We start from the raw sequence: 26,811 nt of genomic DNA, 5'->3' as shown, positions 1-26,811 counted from the left end.
ACATAGTCAAAATTAGGTTAATTTTTTACTGGATACTTGACGAAAATGTCTATCTTTTTTCATCTAAGCTTTAGGCTCCTCTCTACATGAGAGGTAGTTTGCAAACTACAATCATACTTACATCATTTAAAAAACAATGACAACCAGGTTCTCGAAAATGTGATGAAATTTGTATTGTATCGCCTTATAAAAATTCTGTCATACTGTAGAATTAAAACAAGTATAGACTCGCATTAAGTTTGATAAGGCTGTTTAAAACAGCAAAATGTTCTATTGATATGTCTATTTCGTAGGTTAATTTCCGTGTTTTTTTTTTCTCTAAATCATTGACAGTACTCAAATGAAGAGTTCCACAGTGTTTCGTCGTAATAGATAACATGATATACTATATACTTGGCTGACATTCGCTCGGATCCGCCAATAACTGATTTGTTTATTTTGGTTCATTTCCAGTGCCCCACCGGTTCCACAGCCGCCAGTTCTTCCGACGCCACAGCAGAAACCAATTTATGCATCACAACAAAGCAACACCAGCACAAACAGTATTACTTATGGAAGCAATTCGGTACGTTTTAGCGACAGCCTTCTTATCACGGGAATGCCAACATTTCGATGGTCGACCTTGACATTCGATTTAGATTTTATCGGCTACTGGTTTTGATTGAAAATTATTTGCCCACTTTATGTAACGAGTGTTTTTGCTTTTTGTTTTTCTTTTAGCAACCACAATATCAGCAGCCAATTTATGTAGCATCGAATCAAAATCAATTGATGAACCAGATGGCCTCGCAAATTCCAGCGCAACCGATACCGAATGGCACGATTTACGCCACGGCAACCAGTTCACCCAACACGAGTAGTAATGCTAATCCGATCTATGCCGGCCAACAGCTGATGATCATGCCTGCAGGACAGACTAACAGCTACGGACAGACAAATGGCACGTATGGCGGACAGCCGCAGTACGGCGTACCACCGGTAAGCTCATCATACCCATCAATATAGCTTTTTATCTATATAATTCTTGTACGTATATATCCTTGCAGGTTCCACAGATGCCAATCCAACAGATTCAGCAATTACAACAGCAGCCACCACCTCAAATGCAGCAGGTGAACGTCCCACCGCAAGCACCACCGCCACCGATGCCCCCAGCGTTTCCACTCTCAACGCCATCCAATATTCCACAGGTAAGCAGTTTCCTCGAGCGTTCCAGAAAAAAAAATAAATTTTACCCACGTGAAATGTTATTGTAGCCTCCTGCTCCACCAATACCACCGGCCAGTGCAGGGGCTCCTCCTCCACCACCGCCCCCACCCGGTGCCAATCTGCTCGGTTCGAAAGGGTCAGACGGTGGCATCAATTCTCTCGCGCTACAGCTAGCCAATGCCAGGTTAAAGCGGAGTCAACCGCCGAAGTCAACTACGCCGGCACCCCCGGTTTCCACCGTAACGGAAAACAGCGGCAGCAGCACCTCTAGCGGAGGTAGTGGTAATTATGGAACAATAGGTAGTCTATCACTCACGCTACTAACATCCGTCATTATTGCATTGGGTTTTGTTTTCCTTCTGTTGGTATACTCCTCCTCAAACACGACCCCGGGCACGAGTTCTGCAATCATCAACAAAACATTTTACTAACACTTAGACCACTAATCGCATCCGTATTGAAAGGCAGACCCTAAAAAACGAAATTAGCATTGACATACTTAACCGAATGTTGTGGGTATCGTATATCCAAGTTTTGTGATTCATTTTTAAATGGCTGAAAGTCGTTTATCGCCTTACTGATTATCTCCGGAATAGTCGGTACAAAATTAGAGACTATTATTCGCTGTTCCGTAGCATTGTCGAGGCAAATACCTCATTATGGTGCACCTAAAAGACATACCAGTAACTTCAATTAGCTGGGTAGTAAACAAATGTTGTAATAAGCTCCCCAAACTGTATACCAAACATGCGCTTTTATAGTTAGCTCACTTCACCAATCGGGCTGTCTCAACAACCTATTTCTGCAATCTGTGTGCATTAACTGTACACTTAGCATCTCACTGTTGCATTTAACAGTATGTGCAGTGCTTTATGGTCACACCTATGACCGCACACCCGGCTTCTCATGAGCGTTTTGGCGGCTCAGAGGTTGTCCTTCCATGTTGCTCAGGGATACATTGCTCCTATACACATCCATGCATACAGGCATGCATACGAACTTACATTCATACATACTATTTGGCACAAGTTGAGAGCGTGTAACGTCGTGTCATCTAGTTTGTGTAATCCTATGGAAAATCATCCTTCCATCGCCTTGTAGTCTACGTCATATTGGAAAATTTTGCATTGAATCCGCTTCTGTTCCACAACTGTGCTGTTCATATCTATCTTATAACAGAATTCGATTATCCGTGTTCTATTCAATATACGTATTCATTGCATTATGGAACAGGCAAATACTCGATTTTTCTATTATCGTTATGCTGAGTAGCTAGACGAGGGAAGGTATTTTAGAGTTTCACAAAAAAAATCTCTACCCATAAAGGACAAGAAATTTTTATCCACTATTCCCCATAAAGTTTGCTCGAACCGAATGCCTTTTTCGACTTGAACAGACCACATCGGCCCGAAAGGCCTCTGCTTATCATTTCTGAGAGCCGGTGTGCTTGTTCAAGTTAAATAATCATAATAACAAGTCCTGAATAATTAACTATCTCTTAAGTGCTAGTCCTGCACTCGTTTCCTGAACTAGCCTCATATTCAAGGTCAGAAGAGTCGACAACTAGCAGGATCCACATGTCCCCCACCCAAGCGAATTGATCAACTTGCAAGTAGGAGCACATATCTACCAACAAGCCAAGAAGACTTCCGAACCAATCTCGTACACTTCCTGAAATTATATGTTTGTTAGTGCTACTTACAGATTTCATTTCAATGGTAGTAAGTGTCTCTTTTTCTCTTGTAAAACTCGATAACCGCTGCTCATCTCTTGTGTCATTTCGACGCCGTCGATTGACCGTCTCATAGAAGAGATCTCCTTCATCGAATCCTCAATTTCCATCGGAACTCATATATGAGACGCTCAAGGGTTTCTATCAATTATCTGAAGCGAAAAAATGTTAAATATAATACTATAAATATTTCCTTATACTATAATCAACTAAGGCTGTCTGCTGATTCTAATGAGGAAACGCTAATGATGTGACCATCAAGAATACGCCAACATATTAAATAACTTAAATAGCCGGATGATTTTAGATCGTTTTTCATTTGTTTACAAAGTTGTAGACAATTAAATCATCAATCAGATTCTCACTTTTAGTGTTGTTCGAATGTCTAAAGCACCATCTAGAGGCAGAAATGTGAGCTAGTTCCAATATAAAATCCTGTTTTCACAAAAAATTTAAAAAAAGGTTGCTCTGGACCCCCCGATGGATTATTTCGATGTTGGTTGCAGATCCAAAGGGAAAGTTCGTTCTTTCATATCCTGAAGTTTCAGAGATGCTGATTTTTTGCGAAAGGTTGTTGAAAAAACACACCGTGACTATGAATCAAAAAACTCTGGCTATTCTAATGATAAAACCAAGGTTCCTGTTAGCTTTTGCAATGATGTGGAAATAGTGATCTCTGAACGATAATTTAGAATTCAGCTGTATACCAAGATCCTTGACAACTGACACTCTAGTGATTTTTCGAGATAGTTTAACACCACGAAATTGGTTTTTATTCTGCGCGCGAAAGAAATTACTGAGCATTTGTATACATGGATAGTCAATCAATTTCGAGCACACTAACTACAAAAGTCTTTTAGTTGACGCTGTAGTTCTATGTAGTCCAGTTCAGGTCGCACAATAAGAAGCAATTAAGAAGGACATTTCGAACGTCATTGAAGAACAGGGAGAACAGTGAGGGTCAACCTGGGACAAATCTAATAAATTTAGGAAGTGAAATGATTCGATATTTCCTAGTTTGATAGTGAACGTAAGGTTTGATTTGAGCCACTAAGTAAAGCTGTGTGAGCCCCAAGTCGCTCTATCTTTGCCAGTCGAAGAGAGTGATCCATGATCGAACGCTGCTTTAAGATAGGTATAGACGGTATCCACTCGGACTCCATTTTATATACTTATAAGGTAAGGTGAAGTGAATTGTGCTAAATTCGTGGATGTTGATCTACCTCAGTAAAACTCTAGTTGAGCTGTCGATATGTGTTTTGGATTCGTGGAATAGCACATTGTTTACAAGAATTTCGAACGGTTTGAAGTCAACTCAAAGTGAAGCTATGCTTCGATAATTTGTTAGGGTTGTTTATCTCCTTTTTAGAAGACGGGAAACATAACCATTTTTTCCTACGCAGAGGCGATAACACTTGCTATAACGATTGGTTGAAGATCAGTTTTAAAGGAGCACATAAAGCACTCGCACACCCTTTCAAGATGGGAGCAGGGATCCTATCTGGACCGGCTGATGTCGAGGACATCAGCTTTTCAATGGCAGCAATAATATTTTTATCAGAGAAACGAATAATACCTAGGTTTATCACGTCATAGGGGATATCACGAAGCTCTGTTTTCACTTACGCTGTCGTAGCTGTGTCCGTTTCAAATGAAACCCGAAAATGTTTTACAAATAACTGATAGGTACCACTTGTCGTTCTAGAGTTTTCGTTTCCTAAGGTCATGGTAGTAAGGCCCATTTTCCTTATGTTTTCCATTTACAAAAAAAAACCAGAAACGTTTTGGATCCCGTTCAAGGTTAGACTAAGTTTGTAAAACGTGGCGAAAGTAAAGGCTATAGGTTTTGTAAATGTTACCCGAGAATATGAACTCCTGCTTAGTAATGGGATTTTGCCACATAGTATCTAAACCCAACTGCTCTTTGTCGTTAAAAATTCACGGACTCGTCGGTTGGACCAGAACGGTTTTGGTCTTGGACGCGGGGCATATGCATATGCTCTTCTTGGCATTACCAGGAGAAACAATCGTCATGTTATCAGGGTCTGGGTTGCTGATCGCATGACGAGGGGCCCTAGCGGAACTGGAGCAGCGTTGTCCATCGGTTATTACGAGTTTCAACTCTTTCAAATTCACCATTTCCTTTTGGTCTTCTAAACTAACTTCAAAGTCATTTTCTGATTACTGATCCGAAACACTGACAATTTTCAGTCTCGGTTTTGCTGGTTTCTGGACTGAGATTTTGTAGCTCTCACCAATCATCTCGAACTGTCTGAATCTTATTTAAGACATGGTCTGTTTGCCTACGACTTCGTTTCTCTTCACATTCACGTGTTAGAGCAGTTTTTTCATGAAGCAAATTTCGAAGCAATTGTGTCAAAGATTCGTCTCAAATGTCAAACTTATCCGGCATCCCATAAGAAAGCAGCTTAGGAGCATAAGTTTTACATTCTTTGGAGTGCTGTATGTTGAACTGGGAATGTTGCTCAACGTGTTTGTTTACTGGTGTCATAAGAATAACTCTGAGAATTCCTTTATCCATTATCCTACGCGTCAATTTTTCCACGCCAAATCGGTCGTCATTTGTCTAGCTAACCAATAACATCACATGAAGTTTAAGAAGCGAGCGGAATCGAATAGGTTCAAACAGCCAAGCTTTGGAATTTACTGTGGTAGGATCCTTTAACCCAGCGGTTCTCAACCTTTTTCGTACACGGACCCCTTCGTAATCACTCTGGGTTGATGCGGAGCCCCACGGCTTAACATTTATTTTTATTCCATATGACACAACTCAAAGCGTTAGCACAACTGAGCCGTGTACCTATAATGTTTTTACATTACCTAAACATAATAGAATAACACAAAGTTACTGCGGATAGAGAAAGGTTTTGTGGATGCCGCTTGCTGCTGCGTGTTGAGAACCTTTTTCTTGGCGGTGATGCATTATAGCTGTGTTGTTCACCACAGCTTAGGAGTCAGCCCCTCTGCCTTCTCCCTTCTCTCGCGTTATCGTCCACGTCCATGTCTTGATCAGCGCAGCTTTCAGTATGTTCGAAGTCGAAGTTATTTATTTCTTGCTCTTACGGATCGCTGTAGTTAATTCAGCTATTAACTACATTTATTGAGCTGGTTGTTGGTTTGGAGACACTGGGCCAATCGTTGTTGTTTCGTTGTTGATACAGGAAGTTAGTTTCGATATACAAAGCGCATCAGTTCTTGGTTGGTTACTTGATTGTGTTTCATTGAAAGCTGTTTTTGATATTGGTTGTGGTAGATCGATTTTTCTTACCGACTTCGGTGGATTGTTTCCCATGATTTGCCGTATGGTTACAAAACTGGCACGTAGTAAACTGACAAGGCTGGCTGCATAGCGTGTTTTGTCAACTGCATTTTATCAACATGAACGCCGTCAGGAATGCAAATGAATTTTTTTCCTCAAGTCTCGTTTGTATCGGATTCGAATTCTACGTATTTCTACATAAACGTCGTGTAGGTACACTACAATTTCATCGTCATCCATATATTCTGGATTTTAGTTTAAACGTTCTCATATTCGACGCCGTGTTGCATGTTGTTCTTCGCAATAAAGTTTTCTTCCTTGGCTAAACTTTTAAACGTTATCTATACACAGTTTCTGTATGTCACTTCCTTGAGTACTGTAGGTCACAGAGGATTTTGTTTAAAATCAATCGAAATTATATTTTCCCACGTCACAGGCCCTTTTATTTTCTGTAGCTGGTTCATTTCACTGCGCAGCCGAAGGTGACATTTGTGCAGATCGGTTCCGTATGCTATCGATAAAATATTTTCTGATTGATGCAAAAAGCTTAAATTTTAAATATCCAACCAGAAAAGATACTCATCTTCGCGGACCCCCAGAAACCCTTTCACGACTTCTTAGGGGTCCGAGGTTGAGAATCATTGTAGTAACCCTTCTAGTGTACCTCGCTACCTGCCGGATTTCTGGCTTTGATACCCTGGACAACAACAAGAATCGATTCTTGAAAAAGAGTGAATGGGACACGAGTCATTTTTAAAAAGTTGCGATTCTCAACATGCGGTCGAGCGTCTTAGTGAAGTGTATCATTTTAACACCGCCCTCTTTCATTCACTTCCAGCCTGGCTGAAGTTTCGCGCAGAAACGAATGCCTTTAGTTTAGAGGAAATATAAATTCAAAGCGTTCGTTTGATATATGTGAACGGGTGTAAACCTGTAAACATAAGTACGTTAGGCATACGGACGTTTGGCATACATTCGTTAGGGATAATGGCCTAAAACGTGAGGTTTAATGGACGTTAGGCATAATACACTCCCCAAGCGCTCCGACGCAGTCGTGCTACCAGCCAGCGACCAGCTTAGTCCTCCCGGCCCTGCGTTCGGAGGTCGTGAGGGGGTCTTCCCAACTCCCTTCTCAGGCGAGTATTTTGCTTTAAATGACGATCCGCTTCCTGAAAACCTTCTGGTTTCCAGCTTGCCATCGGGTACATCACGTCCTTGCAATTTGTCGGGACGCTTGGCACGTGGCGTCGATAGTTTGCGATTGTATTACCAAAACGTCAGAGGGCTAAGGACGAAAATTGAGGACTTGTACTTGGCTGCTCTTGACGGCGACTACGATATCTTTGTTCTAACGGAAACTTGGCTTGATTATCGTATTACATCGATACAGCTCTTCGGGGATTCTTACGCGGTTTATCATGCGGATCGAGATACTCTTAACAGTATTCATGGTCGCGGCGGGGGAGTTTTAATGGCTGTTTCTTCCGCACTTGCCTCCTGTGAGTTTGGTGTGGATAGTTCATCAAGCATTGAAGCAGTTTGGACGAAGACTACTACTCAAACGAAGAACTACTTTATTGGAGCTGTTTACATTCCTACAGAAAAACGACTTGATTGTTCTATTATGCAGTTCCACCTAGACTCCATAGAGCGCGCTTCTTCTCAGGCAGATACAAACGATGTGATGATAGTCCTTGGCGATTTCAACCAACCAGGACTCATGTGGGTTTCTTCTGGACGTGGGTACGCTTACCCTAACCCATTATCCTCGACAACAAATCCTGCCAGCCGCTTACTTCTGGATGGGATGGCTTTTCACGGACTAAGTCAAGTAAGCACGATTTTCAACCATCAATCTCGTTTTCTTGACTTTGTCTTCGTCAATGAGAATGCTTTGCCTGAGTGTTCTGTGAGTGAAGCTTCCAGTGTGATCGTTCCTTTGGATAACTATCATCCCGCTTTAGAAATATCCATTTCCACCATTAGTTCACCACTATATGAAGAAGCTTTAGCTGTGAATCGTAATTTTCGCAAAACTGATCTAGTAGCTCTACGCCGCTCACTGTTGCTGATTGACTGGATTGTACTACTTGATCAAGTGGATGTAGATGTTGCAGTTGATCTCTAAAATTATCAACCTCCCAGGAAGCCTCCCTGGTCGAACGCAATGCTTCGGAATCTGAAACGCATCCGTGCCAAAGCTCTACGTGCGTACACAAATCGACGATGCCCTATTTTCAAGCGCTTTTTCGCAATATCCAGTAATGAGTACCGCTGTTATAATAAATTGCTGTACAAAGGATATGTGAACCGCATCCAACAAAACTTACGACGAAATCCGAAGGGCTTGTGGACTTTTGTTAATACGAAGAGGAAGGAAACGGGTCTTCCGTCTAGGATGGTCTACAATGGCGAAGTAGCGACTACGACGGCGACAAAGTGCCTACTATTTGCCAGTTACTTCTCGAGTGTCTTCACGACTGATGCGCCAACTGCCATCGAGCTCGACAACGCGTCCCGTGATGTACCCGTTGGTGCGGTGGATATGGATGTATTCCATCTCAGAACAATCGGTTCACTCTGCAATACAAAAAACGAAATCGTCGTATGCTCCAGGACTAAGTGCTATGCCTTCATCTGTTCTGAAAAAATGTTTGGATATTTTAGCGATTCCACTGACGCACTCTTTCAATGTGTCACTTCTGCAGCAAAAATTTCCCGATGATTGGAAGTGTTCAGTCATGTTTCTGGTACACAAGAAAGGTGACAAAAGCAACATCGAGAACTACCGGGGAATCACTTCGCTGAGAGTCGAGTCAAAAATTTTCGAATCGCTTATCAACGAGGTGCTGTTCTCTGCTAGTAAACATTACATAAGCACTTGTCAGCACGGATTCTTTCTCGGTCGATCAGTGGAATCGAACCTGGTCTCCTTCACATCCTTTTGTACGGAACAAATGTCCAAACAACTGCAGGTGGACACGATCTACACAGATCTTAAGGCTGCTTTCGACACTGTTAACCATGAGATACTGCTAACGAAGCTTGATAAACTTGGATGCACTGCCCGATTCTGCCGTTGGCTTCGATCATTCCTTGTTCGCCGTAAAGTCGTTGTTCAAATTGATGACAATGAATCTGAGTCCTTTTCCTACCATCCTGGAGTTCCTCAAGGTAGTACGCTTGGTCCGCTACTGTTTTCACTGTTCGTGAATGATGTTATTTTCGTCTTAATGCGTGGAGGGAAACTGTTCTTCGCCGATGACTTGAAAATATTTCTGATCATAAGGAAAGAAGCCGATTGCCGCGAGCTACAGTATCTCGTTGATACCTTTTATAGTTGGTGTAAAAGAAACATGATGGTTTTAGTGTTGCTAAATGCTTTGTTATCAGCTTTCATCGAACGAGGAACATGTTTACTTTCAACTACAGCATCGCTGGAACTCAGCTGCAACGCGTTGATCATGTAAAAGATTTGGGCGTCATCCTTGATGAAAGGCTAACGTACACCCATCACTTCTCAACGATCATTGACAAAGCTAACCGTCTACTAGGTTTTATGTTCAAAATATCCAACGAATTCCGGGACTATTTGTGCTTCAAAGCGTTGTATTGTTCACTGGTGCGCTCACAGTTGGAATTCGCAAACGTCGTCTGGTTCCCCTACCATGCAATTTGGAGCCAAATAATTGAAGCCGTCCAGCGCAGATTCATAAGATATGCGTTACGTCAATTACCTTGGAATGATCCGCTGAACTTGCCACCATACGAAGACCGTTGTCGATTACTAGGACTGCATACTTTAGAAGATCGTAGACACGCGTCGCAAGCCACCTTCGTATCTAAGCTTCTTCTCGCCGAATATGATGTTCCCGATCTCCTATCACAAATTAACCTCTACGCACCAACCCGTGTCCTTCGTCCTCGAACACTGCTGCAGACTGAAATGCGTAACACTAACTACGCATTAGTTCTGCACAGTTTAGAAATCGTTTGTTATCACTTTAGGTTAATTATTTGTAATTTAGTTCACTAAGACTCATTGTCAGATGGACGTAAATTGTTAAATACATAAATACATAATGGACGTTAGCCATAAATCATCATATTGAAATATCACTTAACGTAATTTATTTTTTGATGGTGATGGCCTCGAATGGCAAGAGCGTGCATTTTTGGAATTTTTTTGATGTTGAATTACTCTGGAAGCTGATTAAACTCGACCAACATTTTATTCTACTGTGTACACTTGAAGAAATCGTTGCTCAAATAAAAGTAGCAGACCGAATGCTTGGCATGCAAAAACTCAGCTTGCTTTAATTTCTCGACGTACAACCAATAAATTGGACATAACTAAAATAGTTTCAAAACTCTTGTTTAATCTGTTGGTAAAAAAGATGAGAAGGTTTTATGCCTGCTGGAGAGAGGGTTTGAATGAAACCTAGATCCAGGGGATTTTCCCTGATCCAAAAAAAAAAAAAAAAATTAAAAACAAAACAATAAAATCAATCTCATCTGTTTTAAGGTATGAATTAACTTAGGTTAGTTCATACATATGTGCATGGTGCAATTGTCAAAAATAAACCATATGTCTCGAAGAACAGCTCATGAAGGAAAGAATAATGCAACTACGGAAACTATCTGATACAAGGGAATGTTTTTTTTAGGTACAAATTACCGAAACAAAAAAGGTATCGGCACAAACGTAACATCCCTACCCTAAAGCTGATGCTGTCTTAACACTGCAAGTTTCCACAGGTTCCAAAACTTGATGTTTGTTCATTATCTCTAAATCTCTACAATAAAAAAAACCTTGCGATTACTGTTACATTTGTGTGAATTATGCCATTATACCTAACGTACCTAATTTGAAACAGAAATTGAATTTGAATCGGAAATAACTGAATGATCGGATGAGATGCTAGCAAATGAAGCAAATAAACTAGCTGGGCAGCTTACTGTGAACATGAATCGCATAAAAATAAATAAGCGCAATGAACACATGAGCACTTATTTCAATCGACCCTATTCTGCGCGGCGTGTGACGACTAATCTCACCTCACTCTACGTGACTTTTCTCACCCGATTCTGAAGAGTCACTTCGGGTGACGTGAGACTCCCATTTAACCGCAATGGGGAATCTCACCTCACCCGAGTCGACTCTCAGAATCGAGTGAGAAAAGTCACATGAAGTGAGGTGAGTTTAGTCGTCTCACGTCACACGCCGCGCAGAATAAGGCAGAATATATGGAACCTAAAAGTCTAAATCAAAATATAACAGATATTTCTTTAGTCTTTCCGAATGAATGTGAATCGCACATGATTCGCTCACCAAACTGAATCGTTTTGCCCATCTCCATATTCTAGATTGCTCGCATCTTATAATGCTGTTTGATTTCAGTGCTTCAGGCAGAATGCTGAAGCAGCGGATCTAATGAAACAAGTGCATTAGTCGTAATGGTAGGTGGGACTAAAAATCCAGATTGAAAATATCTTTTTCCAATATATCATGTTTGAAAGTTGTGATATTCTACAAACTCTATCAGTGGGCAAGGATTATCTCTGTTTTTTTCTCCCTTAACAAGTTTACTTTTTATGTTGTTTTATATAGTTCAACATAGTGTTCATAATATAACGACTTAATGCTTATTTTCCATTGGCTCATCTACTTCTAGGGCGATCGTCCTCCGGAATGGCATCGATGATGGATGAAATGGCAAAAACGCTGGCACGACGGCGGGCACAAGCAGAAAAGAAGGAGGTAAGGATCTAACAGCATTGAAGCCACTGCAATTTCAGACTTGGTTGCAAACAAAATAATTTTTGCTCTTACTTGATACAGCCGGACTCCAACGACGACGCACAGTCGACGTCGCGCCAGCGAGCGTGGGAAAAATCCAGCACGCTACCACACAAACTGGGCGGCAGCAATCAGAACAATGCCACTAGTAGCAGCCTAAGTGGCTCTGAGTCACCGAAACCGTCGCGAAAGCGGTTCGGCAGTGCCAGCGAAGAAACGATACTAAAGGTAAGCTAATGACGATTGACACGGCGACTGACAGGATGGTATCGTTTCATGTGGTTTTGTTCTTTTTTCTTTCGTCACCAGCAAATCAACGGTGACAGCTTTTCGTTGCCGAGCTCGGTGGAGCTGGAGAACTTCAAAGAGGAGCTGATGCGGGAGATGCGTAACGAAATTGCGAAAGCAAAGCAAGAAATCATAGACGCTATCAAATCCGAATTCAATCGGAGGTAAAAACGTTAGCCTCGGGTGGCACGCGTACTGAACATGTCAAGGCTGGATAGTGAAATTTTCAAGTTCCGAAGTCGGGATATCGGACTTGCGTGTGGGCATAGGGAGGAGCGATTAAAGTAGGACATTTTAAGACACAAAATAAGCCCTATCGGCGGCGTACGCTGTATAATGCGTACGGAGCAACGGAGGGCTCTCTTCTTTTTTACAGTTTCTAGACTAGACCAGACGGGTACGTACACCCTAAACGGGATTCGCTGTTTTTTTTTTTTTAAATTTTGCAATCAGTGATTCGATTTGCAGTGTACGACGAATACACTGAATGCCGATACATGGTTGGATCTAAAGAATGGTTATATATGGAAGTATATATGAAAATACCGATTTGAACAATTGATAAATATACAACTACATTAGAGGAAACAACTACTGACTATTGCCGAACGAATAATAAAACAAATAAACGCATTCTTTTGGTAGCATAACGCCAAAAATACTGTCAGTGAGCGGTATCAAAAATAAAAGTAATGAACGGCTAATATATGGTAATAAAATAGATGCTCGAAAACGATTTTCCTGGAGTACATTAACCTGGTTTTTGTTCCTTTTCAACTTTTTAATTACATCGGCTAGTATTGGCCTTAGCGACTTTGGTATTCGTACTGGCCTATGGCTCTGCGAATTTTCGGACATATTTCAAGGTCAATTTTGGACATTTTTTGCGTTATGTTATTTATGAATGGTCTTTGTTGAGTCGGCCGTACGTCTGCTTTCATTTTGTGAAAAACATTTAAACCTTGCAACACCTGAATTCCTCAAATCAGTTTGGTTTAGTACCTTATTCAGTTTCATCTCAAACAAAAACCACAAAAGGAACTACGCTACTGATAAAAGTCGTTTGAGAAATCCAAAGTGAAGGCGACAACAAAAGGACTTGCGCATCCCGATATTGCGAGACAACTTGATGTCTTTAAGTTACTTGTGTTTTTTGTTGGTTTAGTTTTGCAGACTGGTGTCCAAACGATTACTATTAGTATATCTGGGAGTTTACATTTCGACTTCATCTCATCATTATCACTGCAGACCGACTTGGATTTTGAGTACGAATGAAACGCATGCACCTATTGCGCAGCTACACACAATCACACCTATCTTAGCTGTTCTAAGTATAACGGAACTACATGTGTTGCAGTACTTGCTTCCAACACGTTTCTGCTTCTACGATTTCAAGCTCTTAAACATACATTTTTGATCTAGGAAGTTCGGTATTCCATTATTTATTTATGATCAGATCGACGGTTCGAGCTCGTTTGGCACGAACCAGTTTTCCAACTGATGCATAATACTGTAAAAGCAGAGAGTTACATCTAACTACTCTTCTCTTTTGATACTTGTTTGTCTATATCCGTAAATCAGTCTCACGTTGATAGGGAATACGATAAAACATGAGACAACCACGCGACGACTATGGGCACTGGGCAGTCTGTTAAGTAATCAAGCAGTTTAGAATATCTCAAATCGATATCTGAGCTACAACAAATGATGTGGTAGAGATTATGGAAGGGAAATCCATTTCTGACACAGTACGGGGTTCTACACCATAACATCTACAGGGCAGGCTAATTCTCTCTTGTTCGTCTTGTTTGGTTGATACACAGCATGAAAACCAATAAAAAATCAAATGTTGAACTAACTACGTGACGTGACACGGAAAGTGAATCAAACCCGAAGTTCAAATTTTCATTCGAAAAAAAATATCTATCCAGTGATGCTGAGCATATAGCACATTCAACTCAGTGGTCATCTTCTTCTGGTCCAGAACTTCGCCTTACCTTGGTACTAAATTTAGTTCGTAATTTTTTATACAAAAATGAATACTTCAGTTAAAGTGGTTTTCGAGCATCTGTCATACCAATAATCCTAAACTACAACAATATAAACCATCAGCTGCTGCAGAAGACTTCAATTACACACAAAACTAACAAAAGATACAAACACTGAAAGAAATAGCTGACACATTTTTTCTACTGGGCGTCTAACAAAGCTTAACAGCCGACGACGAAAGCTAATTAAAGTCGGTTACAATAATCTCGTCATAGCATATTGTATTACAATTTAGCCCGCGTTTCTCGGGACAGCAACGGTAGAAAGCGACAGAGAATAAACACAAAAATCATCACTCTAAATAACGTTTCATATTTCATTCATAGCAAAAGGGGAAAACGTTTGCAAACCTGGCTAAATAAAATCGTAATTTACATCTAATTCTAAAACAAAATATCTAGTTGTACGCGGTAAGCATAACAGATAGGCTAACAAAAAAACGTAAAACCACAACAAACCCAAACGGAAGAGCTCGCGATGGCTCGGATCGGTGTTCTATTGTTTTATTTTTGAGACATATATTTCCATACCAATTTGCGTAACGTAACGAGTGTAATTGTTGTTGATTGGTAGAGAGGTCGAAAGAAGCCAGTTTGATATTTCAAAAGTATAACCTCTAAAGTTGTTAATTGGAAGCCGTTGTTAAGGCTTGAATCGGAAGTGTTAGAAGATCGAAACAAAGAAAAACAAAAGAGTGCATAATAATTAATACCAAAATACAGCCATTTTTTACACTAACAAAAGAAAACTATCGATAAACGAACGGCTATTATCTAGAATATACAATGAGCATAAAAACACACTAATACATTGTAACGAGCCACTTCCATTCATAAGAAAAGCGAAATGAACAATGGACAGAAGCCAACTGAACGTTTAGAAAAGTAACAGCCTCTGTCGTGTAACCGATGTCGGTAAAGAAACGGTCGAGGATAAAAACATACGAATGCATGCATTTACCTAGTGTGTACACTGTACATATAATTACACAACCGGCGGGACGCCAGTATCGAAACGGACATTTATAGGGGCAAGGCACTGGATTCGTGAGCGGATGATAAAACGAACGCGAACATTTTAGCTATTTTTTGTTGGGCTAGTCTTTCTCAGTTGTAAACATTGTAGGCCTTTCTGGTCATGCCCAATTCTTCTAATTATTTTTTCAAGTTCTTATTATATTTTGTTGCATTTTTAGGATTTTTCGTTCCAAAACTGTAAGTGTTGGCAGCGTAAATTGGTGATGCCCGCCGGCGGGCCAAGTTCAATTCATATTTATCATTATTACAAGCACATTTCCTTATTTAAATCATAAAAAATGTTTTTTCAAATAACGAATTGTCGGTGGGGTTGCTGAAGTTGTAAAATGGAACCTTTTGTGGACACTATTTCTAGTCGGGTTCTTTCTCATGTTGCTCTCCTGAGATATCTATTAGAAATTAGAGGATTGACCCTTAAAATCACAAAATATGTTTGTTGTGTTTCGGATTCTCCTCGTCAGTAACTAACACCAACTTAATGCAAGTTAGATATATCCAAACCAGTATCAAATTGGCGCTAGTTAGACACCAAAATCGTGCCCAGGCCAGATTCGGTCATAACACGTCGGGTGGTGTCGTTGCGTTTGGGTGACCGTTTGCGCTTCCGAAACGGCCGCTTTGGAATTTCTCATGACCATGTTGGCTGCATAATTTTTGACGGTCTGGCCGGTCGCACCGACCTACCGACCACCCAAGGCGCGTAAACATTTTGCCATCTTTCCTTCCGTCTTCCGCTTCAGCGCTTGCTGCAATTTCCGGTCACGTAAAATCATCGAATTGCAGAACCCGGTTTATGCTAGATCGTCTCATCTTTCTCCAGAAGCACTAGGTTCTTGTGTATTGGTGCTCAACTGTATCCGGCACGACGACAGACACCTTCACTCCGGGGTGGAGCCTGCGGCAACTACAAAGTATTGAACGAAGTTGCTTCACACTGATTTATCCATGGGTGCCGTAACCAAACTATTAAAGCTGTCAATTTTTTCTATATAGAACATTGCATGATGACGCAATCCAAGAAAAAATGACAGTTCACCGAGGTTCTTCATAAGGAGTTTAAAAACGATTCGAACCCAGGCTCTTATAATGTGGAATAATCAAAAATTCTCTAAGTTTCTGTAAACAAGCTCCCCAACTATCAAAAAGTTAGGTTAAACCAAATACAAATTTGTATTTGGTTAAACGTTTTTATGCAATCTATATACTGCCCATAAAAGCATAAGAGTCCCATATTGAAAAATGCAAGCCGAGAAAAACGCTGTTCAAGATTTACATTTTCATTGAGCCTTATGGATGGGACAAACATGTTTTGGTATTTTTTTCAATATTTTCTAAACAAACCTGGTAATTTTACTTGTGAATTGTGATTCATCTTCGACAAAAATCCATATGGGACTCTTATGTTTTTATGAGCAGTATATATAAATGTCAAAGTTTGTATGTATATGATTTAAGGACTCCCAAACGGCTTAACCGATCGCCGTAAAAAAATTTACGTAGTAGACATTTGTTATGGAGCGTGTTTGTGTGCTATTGGTTATGGATTATCTGCCTGCGAGATGGCGCTTCGGAACAAATTGTGCTTTCTTTCTATTTCGTTGAAAGTCGCAGCAACGCGCGCTGGGTATTAGCTAGTGTTCTATAAAGTAGAGTGAATATCAGGCGAGTGAAACCCCAGGACAGACGAAAGAAGACCCTCCGCGCCTTCACATCTAGCTTGAATGGTAATGGTTGGTAAAATTCTCCTCAGGTTTCCGGCCATCTTAAAAAAATGTTTGGGATCTGGCATGCAAAGCTCTGCCAGAATATCTTTCGTAAGAAATGGATTACAGAGCACTTCGTATTTCCACACACGCGGTTCTTGCTACAGCACAATCACAGAAGGCTGCAATCTATTGTTGGGAATATCCGCAATTCTCAATTCAGTGGATGAGACGAAGTATTTTGAAATTGCCTGCGATGTGAGGAGCTTTCAGCACTGAATACACGTCATTGAAGTACATCAGAAACATCAACGATCCCAAGCAGCTTCCATGACATTGAAGTCAATGTGGGTGTCTCGCAATCTGCAATAAGTACCATTATCTCTCGATCTGTAAGCTAGGGTCGAAAAAACCACTAAAATACTGTTTATTCCTAATTTCTCCATTTTAGAAACCTTGGTTAATTCTATTAAAAAAGCAGATATTTTGGTGTAAATAATTTCAGTTTAAGCGCAACGTACCATACTCCATATTACGTGGATTATTAGACACGGCAGGTTAATCGTTGCTCTACGTCAGGATGTGAACCCATGTTTATCGTCGATTAGGTACTACTTGTATTAACACGCTCATGAATTTTCAGCAAGATGGAAGAATGCCAAAATGAAAGATGTGATTGAGCGAAGTCACGAAAACGTCGTCACGTCTTCACAAACACAGAAAGGAATCCATCGGATCCCGTATTGAAAGGCCATTAAAGCCGAGAAGAAGCTCTGATACACACTCAATTCGGCTCGGTAATTTCCCAACAGCTGTGTAGTCAGTAAATTTAGAAACTGATATCTCAGTAAAGTGAGATTAGTTTGCTGATTTTCGGTGAAATATTTTCCGAGTCTCATTACAACTCATTGATAGATTTGTTATACTCAAATTTAAGTTAAATTTACCTAATTTTGAGTACACCCCAAGCAACTCAAAAGTACCTTCCTCCACGGAAGACCACGGAAAAAAAATTTGTTAGCTGAGTACTCGGTTGTGTAAAACTGACGATTCACCGGTGGATACGCCATCAGATTACAGGATATTGGTATAAAAAATTGATGACATTTTGTCGCTATTCAATGCAAGCGTATGAGCGTTTTTCGAATGGATTTCCTCTACAATGCCTTCTTTTATCTGCCTAAGAATTTCTCGGACATTCACGAACAGCAATAGGATCTAAAGAATGATTCAGTGCGGGTTTTTTTGAAGTTTGATGTGTAGCTCGACATTGTATGGATAGGTCCTCTATACAAGGAAGATTCACATATACTAGGGCCAAACGAATACATAAATTTAAACCTTGGAAAAGCGACCAACTGCCCAACATCATCCTACATTTAGTGGAGTAAGTTATTATTCACATAAGCGTAGTGTGAAGTTAGTTCACAACAAAATTCCACAGCTACGGCGATGCTGAACCGAAGATTACTAGGTTCGACACAAAACCGTGAAATGTTATGGTTCAGCAGGTATGAACTCAGTAAAAGTGTGCTTTGCTGCCTCCTCGTTGATACGAGATACCCATTTAAATTCGTCAGCAAAACTTGCGAAAATATCAGGATGCAAACATTGTAATTTTCCACAAATACTTCGAGTGCAAATGATGCATTTGATGGAACTCAGGAATGTGAAACTGATCGTACGGGAGATACGTGTTTCCTGAACATCGAATGATCAAAATAACGACAGGTTGCTTTTTAATTAGAATGCTTAGCTTAATGTTGTTTAGTAATTACAGATTACAGACATTGAGGCTAGAATAATTTTTTTTAAAAAAATTGTGTAAGCATTGAAAATCCGTGTTTCACTATTGCCATCTACGCAACTGTTTGCTACACGTGTTCGACAACTGCACTCCTACTGCAATGTGTTGATCACTGCGCCATCTACAAACGTTTGCCAAACGTCTGAAACACGTTTCAGATTTATTCGGAATTTCAGTAGCGGGTATTTACACACGTTTCGAATCGAGCCTAAACGTCTGTTATCTGTGGTAATATTGTGATATTTCAGAACTATGAAGTAGGAATGCAAGCACTGTGCAGTTTTGAAACTATTAAGAAAACAGCAGTCCGTTGAAGGCAGAACGAAGCTGCTCGGTGTGAATCGAAAATTTATTTGGCGACGCATGAAACGGTTACAAGAGCATGTAGACAGCCAGGCATGTTCTGTGAGGACATTGATTACAGCTGTGGCCTTGGAATTCGACCAGACCCATGAACCAAATGGCTAAAAATTGCAATGCGTCATGTAAGACGATCCAAACTGTGGTGATAAAAGACCTTGGTTTGTATCCATACAAACTCCGACAACACCAGCTTCGTTTTGAGGCAATGAAAAAAGAAACTGGAAATATGCAAAATGCTAAACAGATATTTGGCAGATCATCCTGACGTCGACATTATCTATTCGGATGAGAAATTGTTCGATGTAAAATTTAATCATCAAAATGATGGGGTACTCGGTAAAAATCTTAATTCTATTAATCCCAGCGATAAATGTGTATATATGACGCAAAAACCGGATCTGGATATGATTTGAGCTCCACAAGCTTCAAATGGTAAAAAATCTCCTACTTTTCGGATTCCGAAATGCGTGAAATTAACTAGTACGTCTAAATACCTGAAGTTTTGCCATAGATCGAAAATGAGTTTTCAGACGTTGAAACTTGCTTTACCCAAGATTCAGCACCAGCACATGGGGAAAAAGCGTGCAAACGTGGTGTCACTATAATTTTAAGCCTTTTTTGGACCAAGGAAATGGTGCGTCCTTCTCTGGATATCACACCACTCGACTGTGATGAATGTATTGTTGAGAGAGTCACCAACGCTAAATCAAAATGTAATAAGGATGCTCTAATGACTGCAACTGAAAAAGCATGAAATAATATTCCAAATGAAACCGTGCGACTTCACATCTTAGATACTGTCCGAAACAGTCATTAGCAAGGCGCTTATTGCTCATGCTTGGGTATAATTTATCACAAATGGTGTCTCCCCCGTATACTTGCACATATGTCAGTGACGCTAAACTAAAGACAAATTAAAACTGATCGTTTAAGTTGGTGAAGGATTGTGTTACGTCGGTTAGTGTGTTAGTATGTCAGGCATCGAATTTGAAGCGATCGAGAATATTAAACAGTGATCTTTCTACCACACGATGATGAATTGAATTTTGCGAACGTGTTCTACATGGTACTCACTTGTCACCGCAATTTTACATATTCTCTATGAATGATCGATCAAAACGTTTTAAATTGAAGAGTGTAACTCTTGTCTGCACATGCGCTCTCTAAAGTATGAATTAAACTGCGAAACCTTCCTCATTCGTGATCTTAGATTAACCGTTGTCCCACGCTTCCAGAAATATGTCGTAGCCATGTTGTCAACTGAAGGATGAAGAACTCAAATTTTTCTTTTATTTTATTAAAGTGCGGCTATCTTTTATCGAAAATCTACTATCAGTTAGAATGACTCCGGGGTGAAATCAAACCAAATTAGACGCTACATCGATATGGTTCAAAGATGACGACCAGAAAACTCCGAAACAATCGCTGCTGTACAGAACTAAAAAAAATATGTATACATATACAACTTTTCGGTTTATTTTAAGCATTTCGCTGTAATGTTACGGATAGTGACACTATAGGACACTTTTACCGAATTAACTTGTATTAGTTTTAAGCGCTTCTGAGTGTGTGCGTATAAACGTGTTGAATGGTAGTGGTAACGAAAAGCAGTGTAACGCGTAAAGATCGGGAATGCAAGTCTTACAAATTACACAGTATTATCTAGTGGTAAAATTCTCCTAACAAAAACAAATTCGGTGTACTCTACTGCGAAAGAAAACACACACACCCATACATCACAGACAGTGCGGCGAAGGATTGCATTCCCGCGCCATAGAGCTGGGATGGTGGTGGACTGCATTCTCAAAGAGTGCTAAATGTTTATTATATTGTACTGAAGCTGGCCATGTATCAAAACTACATTCGTTATAGTTTTGTGTAGAAAATAAATTTTAAGTCGCTAACTTTAACTATTTACCGCTTACTCCTAAAAATTAACTTATTCGCACCTGCTTTGATAGCCTGCACGGTCGGTTCGTTGGCAACAACCAAAATCTACTTAGTCATTTTGTTCGAAATTTCATGTGCTAAAATTTGTTCGAATCCTATTTTCGATCGCTTTGATTACGCATGCTTCTATTTTACCAGACGTCGTTATTTTACGTTGCGAGTTTAGTGTTCGTGTAGTGTATATTAAATGGGAAAAAATTACTAAATTTTAGCGTAAAAAGCTAATGGTTTACTTAGAAGCTTCCTAAACAAAACAAAAGAAAACTAAAACTACCAAGTAACAAAATGTGTTTGGATGGAAAAAAGAAACACTTTACTCCAGCAAGATCAAAAAGCAAAACTCCGATTCGGATGGGGAATGTAAAGTAGAAAATGGAATAATAAAGAAAGCATGAAAACGTATATCTCTTATATAATTTTGTGATTTTACTTTTACTATTTTATTTACATTATAAATATACAAGACAAGAATATTGAAGGTTAGAGAACAAATATGTAGGGTTTACTAACGATCAACTATGAGCAGTGAAACGAAAAGTGTGAAAGAATTTAAACGCGAGCGATTGCCTCGAGCGCAACAACAATTGTTACTAGGCGGACAGCGTGAGCCACGAAAAATAGAAAACACACACAACACGTCAAAGGAAAACATATACATAGATATCCTAAATTTTATAAAAATTAACGATAAAAATACTGCGATTAATAAAAAATAATAAGGAAAAATTGAATCGACATCGGCTAGGTGGTTATGTTACGCGCGATCTATTTGAAGAAGTCGGTTGGTTCTAGTTGATTTCGAAAGCTGGATCTGGCGAGTTCGGCCTCTCTCCCATTTATACGTCGCTGAATTGGGTCGGGTTTTTGATGAGCAACCAGTTGTTGGGGTTGGGATAAACTATTTCCTAATTACTGATAACCGCCTTCGCTATTTTCGTCATAATCAAATTTATGCGACAAAATGTCTTTTTTTGCCTTGTTGATTCAAAAGAACACGAAAAAGTGTTTTCCTAGAAGCAACTCGTTTTAGTTCAAGCGTTTGAAAATGTTCACTCCTGTTTATTTCGAGTTTTCAGATAATCGTTTTTCAAAAGTTGTTCATACAATACGCGACAAAGTAAAGTACGCATGTCATGCAAAACTTTTTTCTCGCATAACTCTATATCGGCCACCTAGCTTAATTATATGTTCTAGCAAAATGTTCCAGAACCTGCAATATTTCGAATGTTGAAGAAAAAGTGTGTGAGTTATGCCAAGTTATTAAGCTTTATTTTTTACTATTAAAGATATGATTTTTAAGAGACAAAAAAGTACGCATTCGAAAAACAGATTTCATGTTGGTGAAATTTATAGTAACTAGTATTTAGTGTGGCTTCCCTTAGGTTAAAGGACAGCCTGCAAACTTCGGGGCATACTTTCGACGAGGTTTTGTAGGTACTGACTATTAATTTTGTTCCAAGCTTCTTCAAAGGCTGAAAACAATTTTGCTTTATTTGTGACATCTCCTGTGTCAACTTGTTGATCCAAAATAGACCACAAGTTTTCAATAGAATTAAGGTCTGGACTCTGGGGTGGCTATTCTAGTAACTTAATTCCGTTGGCACGGAAGAAAACAGTAGTTTTTTGGCGGTGTGCTTGGGATCGTTATCTTGCTGGAAGATAAATTTCTTTTCCAGTCCAGTTTTCAGCAGATTCCTCCAAGTTTTCATTTGAAATAGAAATATACGAATCTGCCGTCATTATCATGGCCTCAAAGTTTTGCACAACGACGACCATCAATAAGAAAGATTAACAGGTATGTTCAATTAATTTTTCGGCATTATTTTAATATTTAATCTTCGATTAGGATCAAGCGCCTCAAATTTGCCAAAGAGCATGCCGACAAGCCCTTAGAGTTTTGGAAACAGGTTCTCTGGAGCGGTGAAAGCAAATTTGACTTCATCGGACATAAACAACGCCAGAAGGTATGGGCGAAGACGGGAGAAGCTTCTGGAGAAAAACTTACAAAAATTGTTAAACACGGAGGAGGAAGTATTATGGTGTGGAGGTGTTTCGCTAGGTCTGGTGTGGGGAATCCGTTCAAGATTGATGGGATAATGACGGCAGATTCGTATATTTGCATTCTAAATGAAAATTTAGAGGAATCTTTGCTGAAAACTGGACTGGAAAATAAATTGATCTTCCAGCAAGATAACGATCCCAAGCACACCGTCCGAAAAACTACTGCTTTCTTCCGTGCCAACAGAATTAAGCTACTAGAATAGCCACCCCAGAGTCCAGACATTAATCCTTAGGGTTGCCACCCCTCCGGGTTTTACCCGGAGACTCCGGTTTTCGGGAGCGATCTCCGGGTCTCCGAGTTTAACATAAATTTCTCCGGGTTTGGTGGGAAGAAGCACAGGTTCAATTTTTTTGGAATTAATTGATTCTTTACAAAATATTTAAAAAGTCTAAATTAAGTATTACACTGGTTCAGATTTATTTTTCCCGACTAACCCTTCGTTTCAAGGTGGCGAAGAGTTCACCAAATATTGCTAATTTCTTTCACAAAACAATGAAAATGAAAAACAAATAAAATTTACCACAAATTAACCTTTCGGTAGTCGCGCTAGTGCACTGAGTGCACGCTGCTCTGAAAATCTAGCGAAATCGTCTTAGGGGACCAGCGGCTGCTCGTTTGGTAAGCCATATGCGCGACTTCCGAAGGGTTAAGGAAAGTAATATTTCGCTATGTGCTACAATTGAAATGTTGCATTCCACTAAGTCGCTCAAAATGGTGTAAAAAAGTTATTTTACTGCAATTTTACCAAATCATTTCACTCTTAGTGGTGCTTATCACCAGCTGCACTAAGGTCTGGCAGATTTGTTCTAATCCAACTGACTAGGTCAACATAAAACGAGCTCTTGTGGTGTTGTTGCTACTCCAGCAGCGATCCTTAACTGGGCTAGGGAGGTGAGTTTTGCCCCTTTGTTGCGAAATTAAAATTTGTTGGTGACGAATAACCGACACCACATAGTGTGATGTCGCAGCTCTGCCTTCTTTGCTCTCCTTCTCCTGTTAGTTGTGGAGGAGAGCAATGCTCGTTCGACCTCCACAGTGAGAGTAGCTGGTGCTTTTGTATTCTTGGCACTTAGTCAGGGAAGTGAAATACTACACCACATTAAACCGATAAAACCGTTCTCAAGCGTGAAAACTTTACAGTTTTACTTTAAAGTGGTAATAAAAAGCGATTAAAGTGCTCTAAAATGCCTAGCAATCGCTTTGATTCCAATTTCTGTCTCGTTCCACTCAAAATCCACCACCCCCCAAATCAGTGAAAATCTCCGGGTTAAAGCCTCTCCAGAGGTGGCAACCCAATCCTATTGAAAATTTGTGGTCTATTTTGGATCAACACGTTGACACAGGAGATGTCACAAATAAAGCAAAATTGTTTTCAGCCCTTGAAGAAGCTTGGAACAAAATTGATGATCAGTGCCTACAAAACCTCTATAAATTTCACCAACATGAAACCTGTTTTTCGAATGCGTACTTTTTTGTCTCAAAAATCATACCTTTAACAGAAAAAAAGCTGTAATTTGGCATAACTTACACACTTTCTCTTCAAAATTCAAAATATTACAGTTGCTGGAACATTTTACTAGAACATATAATAAAGCTAGGTGGCCGTTATAAAGAGTTATACAAGAAAAACAGGTTTGCATAACATGCGTACTTTATTTTGTCGCGCACTGTAACACGTAGACAGAAGACCCTTTAGTTTTTGCCGCCTGCTTCACTGCCCATGCTCGCATATCTGTCCCATATGCATTTTCGTTATTTTAGTTAGCTTCACGAATAACGTTAAGTTTTACTATACTTCAAAAAATTACTGCAAAATGGTTGTAGCAGCACTGCCGAATAGCTCGGAAGTGACTGTGTTCGTCCAATGTTTTTCAAAGTTTTGCAGTGACATATGCACACAGAAAAAATATTGGTAAAAGTAAGAGTGTTCCGCTCTTAGCAAAAAACAACCAACGCCTACTATCAGGTTGAAAGTAAAACTTTTAAATTAATCAAGACTAATAAACAAAATAAAAGTATTCCTTTTAAGCTAATGATGAATAGTAATCAAAATAATAGTTTTATTTTCAAACTAAGAGTATGCGTTGATTGTTTTTTGCTAAGAGTGAAAAACTCTTATTTTTAACAACTTTTTTTTCTGTGTGTAGTATATTTAACAAAAAATCGAAGTTAATCGGTCGGTAGGTCGTTCCTCCTTTTGTGTTATATATTAGTAGGTAAACATATCGCGAGAATAGTGTGATTTAACGTAGTGATTTTATCATCTCATACGCCCGCTTAGCATCCACAGCGCCACCTGAACTTGATTAGTTGATGCAACGATTTCACTGAATGTGGATCGAGGAGAACTCTTCGCTGAAATGCCATCAATTAACGAATTCAAAGCAATACGCTGGTGAGATCGTTTTGCGTTGTTCTTCAATGTTTGTATGTTTTCTCTTATTGTAAATACGTGCCAGAATCAAAAATATTATTCTGGAAATGCGAATATATTGCACATACCCGCCTTCATATCCGGGGCTCTTTGTATATGAAGGCGGTCTTTCTTTTACAATGGAGAATGCAATTTACTCACTGACCCAGTACACGTGTTTAGTAGATGCCAAACTACCACACGGAGTGTACTGGAGTGTCGGGCTCCACAAGGTAATACCGACTAAAATCCATTGGCTTCCGCCGTTGTTCTCCCCAGGGACTACCTCTCAGTATTACTTCTGGGGGGATGGCTGTACTTGATGTACTCACTCACTATCGCTCACGCGTTCATACATCCTGTATGAGGCTTACTTGGGTGCTCGCTCTGTCACACCCTGATTCATTCTCTAGCACTCCATGTGAGGCTTACTTTTGTGCTCATCTCTATCACGCCATGCGAGGCTTACTTGTGTGCTCACTTTTTTCGCACCTTGCTATGCTTACTTTTGTACTCACCTCTAACATACCATGTGAGGATGACTTGGATGCTCACCTATTCACCTAATTCACTCTCGATCATACCACTCTATTACGCCCTGTCACTCCCCCTGGCATCCCATGTGGGACATTTTTCTTAGGTCCCACTTCTGACATACCATGTGAGGCTTACTTGGGTGCTCACCGTTTTCGTACCTTGTGAGGCTTACTTTTGTGCCCACCTCTAACATACCATGTGAGGCTGACTTGGATGCTCACCCTTCACTCCTCTGCCACGCCACGAGGTATCAATAGCGAAGTCCCAACATACTACGCTACGACCCTCCCATCTTGGCATGAGGCAGTCCATATATACGCCTATTCACTCACTCTTCTGTCTTGCTTCGGGGTCGCTGGGTTTACTTCTTACGCGGTTGCCAGTCGCTGCGCCAAACCTGCCTCAACATGAACAGACCATTCACTCACTTTTTCTGCGCTCGGCCTTTTTCGCTCCATCTAGCCAATCGCTAGTTAGTCGTGCCCGTCGTCTGTTGCTCGGTGCGCCAGATTTCCTATAGCCTGCAGGCAATCTGGGTGGTTGCAGTCGAGACTGCGTTCCACTTCTCTACCGCTTGACAC

General features: G+C 40.1%; 1 protein-coding gene across 7 annotated transcripts in view; it reads left to right on the top strand.

Moving 5' to 3' along the window:
- Nucleotides 1-21,955, top strand: part of LOC131693254 (protein enabled) — a 94,475-nt gene extending 72,520 nt beyond the window's left edge. For 3 of the 7 annotated variants that reach the window (XM_058980935.1, XM_058980934.1, XM_058980933.1), the window contains exons 5-11: nt 454-565; nt 721-978; nt 1,047-1,190; nt 1,257-1,509; nt 11,897-11,982; nt 12,064-12,249; nt 12,331-21,955. In XM_058980935.1, the coding sequence (XP_058836918.1) occupies nt 454-565; nt 721-978; nt 1,047-1,190; nt 1,257-1,509; nt 11,897-11,982; nt 12,064-12,249; nt 12,331-12,477 (1,186 nt within the window). In that variant the 3' untranslated portion in view covers nt 12,478-21,955. The remainder of the gene's footprint in view (nt 1-453; nt 566-720; nt 979-1,046; nt 1,191-1,256; nt 1,510-11,896; nt 11,983-12,063; nt 12,250-12,330) is intronic. The other 4 variants (XR_009306190.1, XM_058980938.1, XM_058980937.1 and 1 more) reach the window with 4 other exon arrangements.
- Nucleotides 21,956-26,811: the final 4,856 nt, after the last annotated feature.

The sequence above is a fragment of the Topomyia yanbarensis genome, chromosome 3, assembly GCF_030247195.1.
Source record: "Topomyia yanbarensis strain Yona2022 chromosome 3, ASM3024719v1, whole genome shotgun sequence".
NCBI classification, from domain to species: domain Eukaryota; kingdom Metazoa; phylum Arthropoda; class Insecta; order Diptera; family Culicidae; genus Topomyia; species Topomyia yanbarensis.
This window is presented reverse-complemented; position numbering and strand designations above follow the sequence as displayed.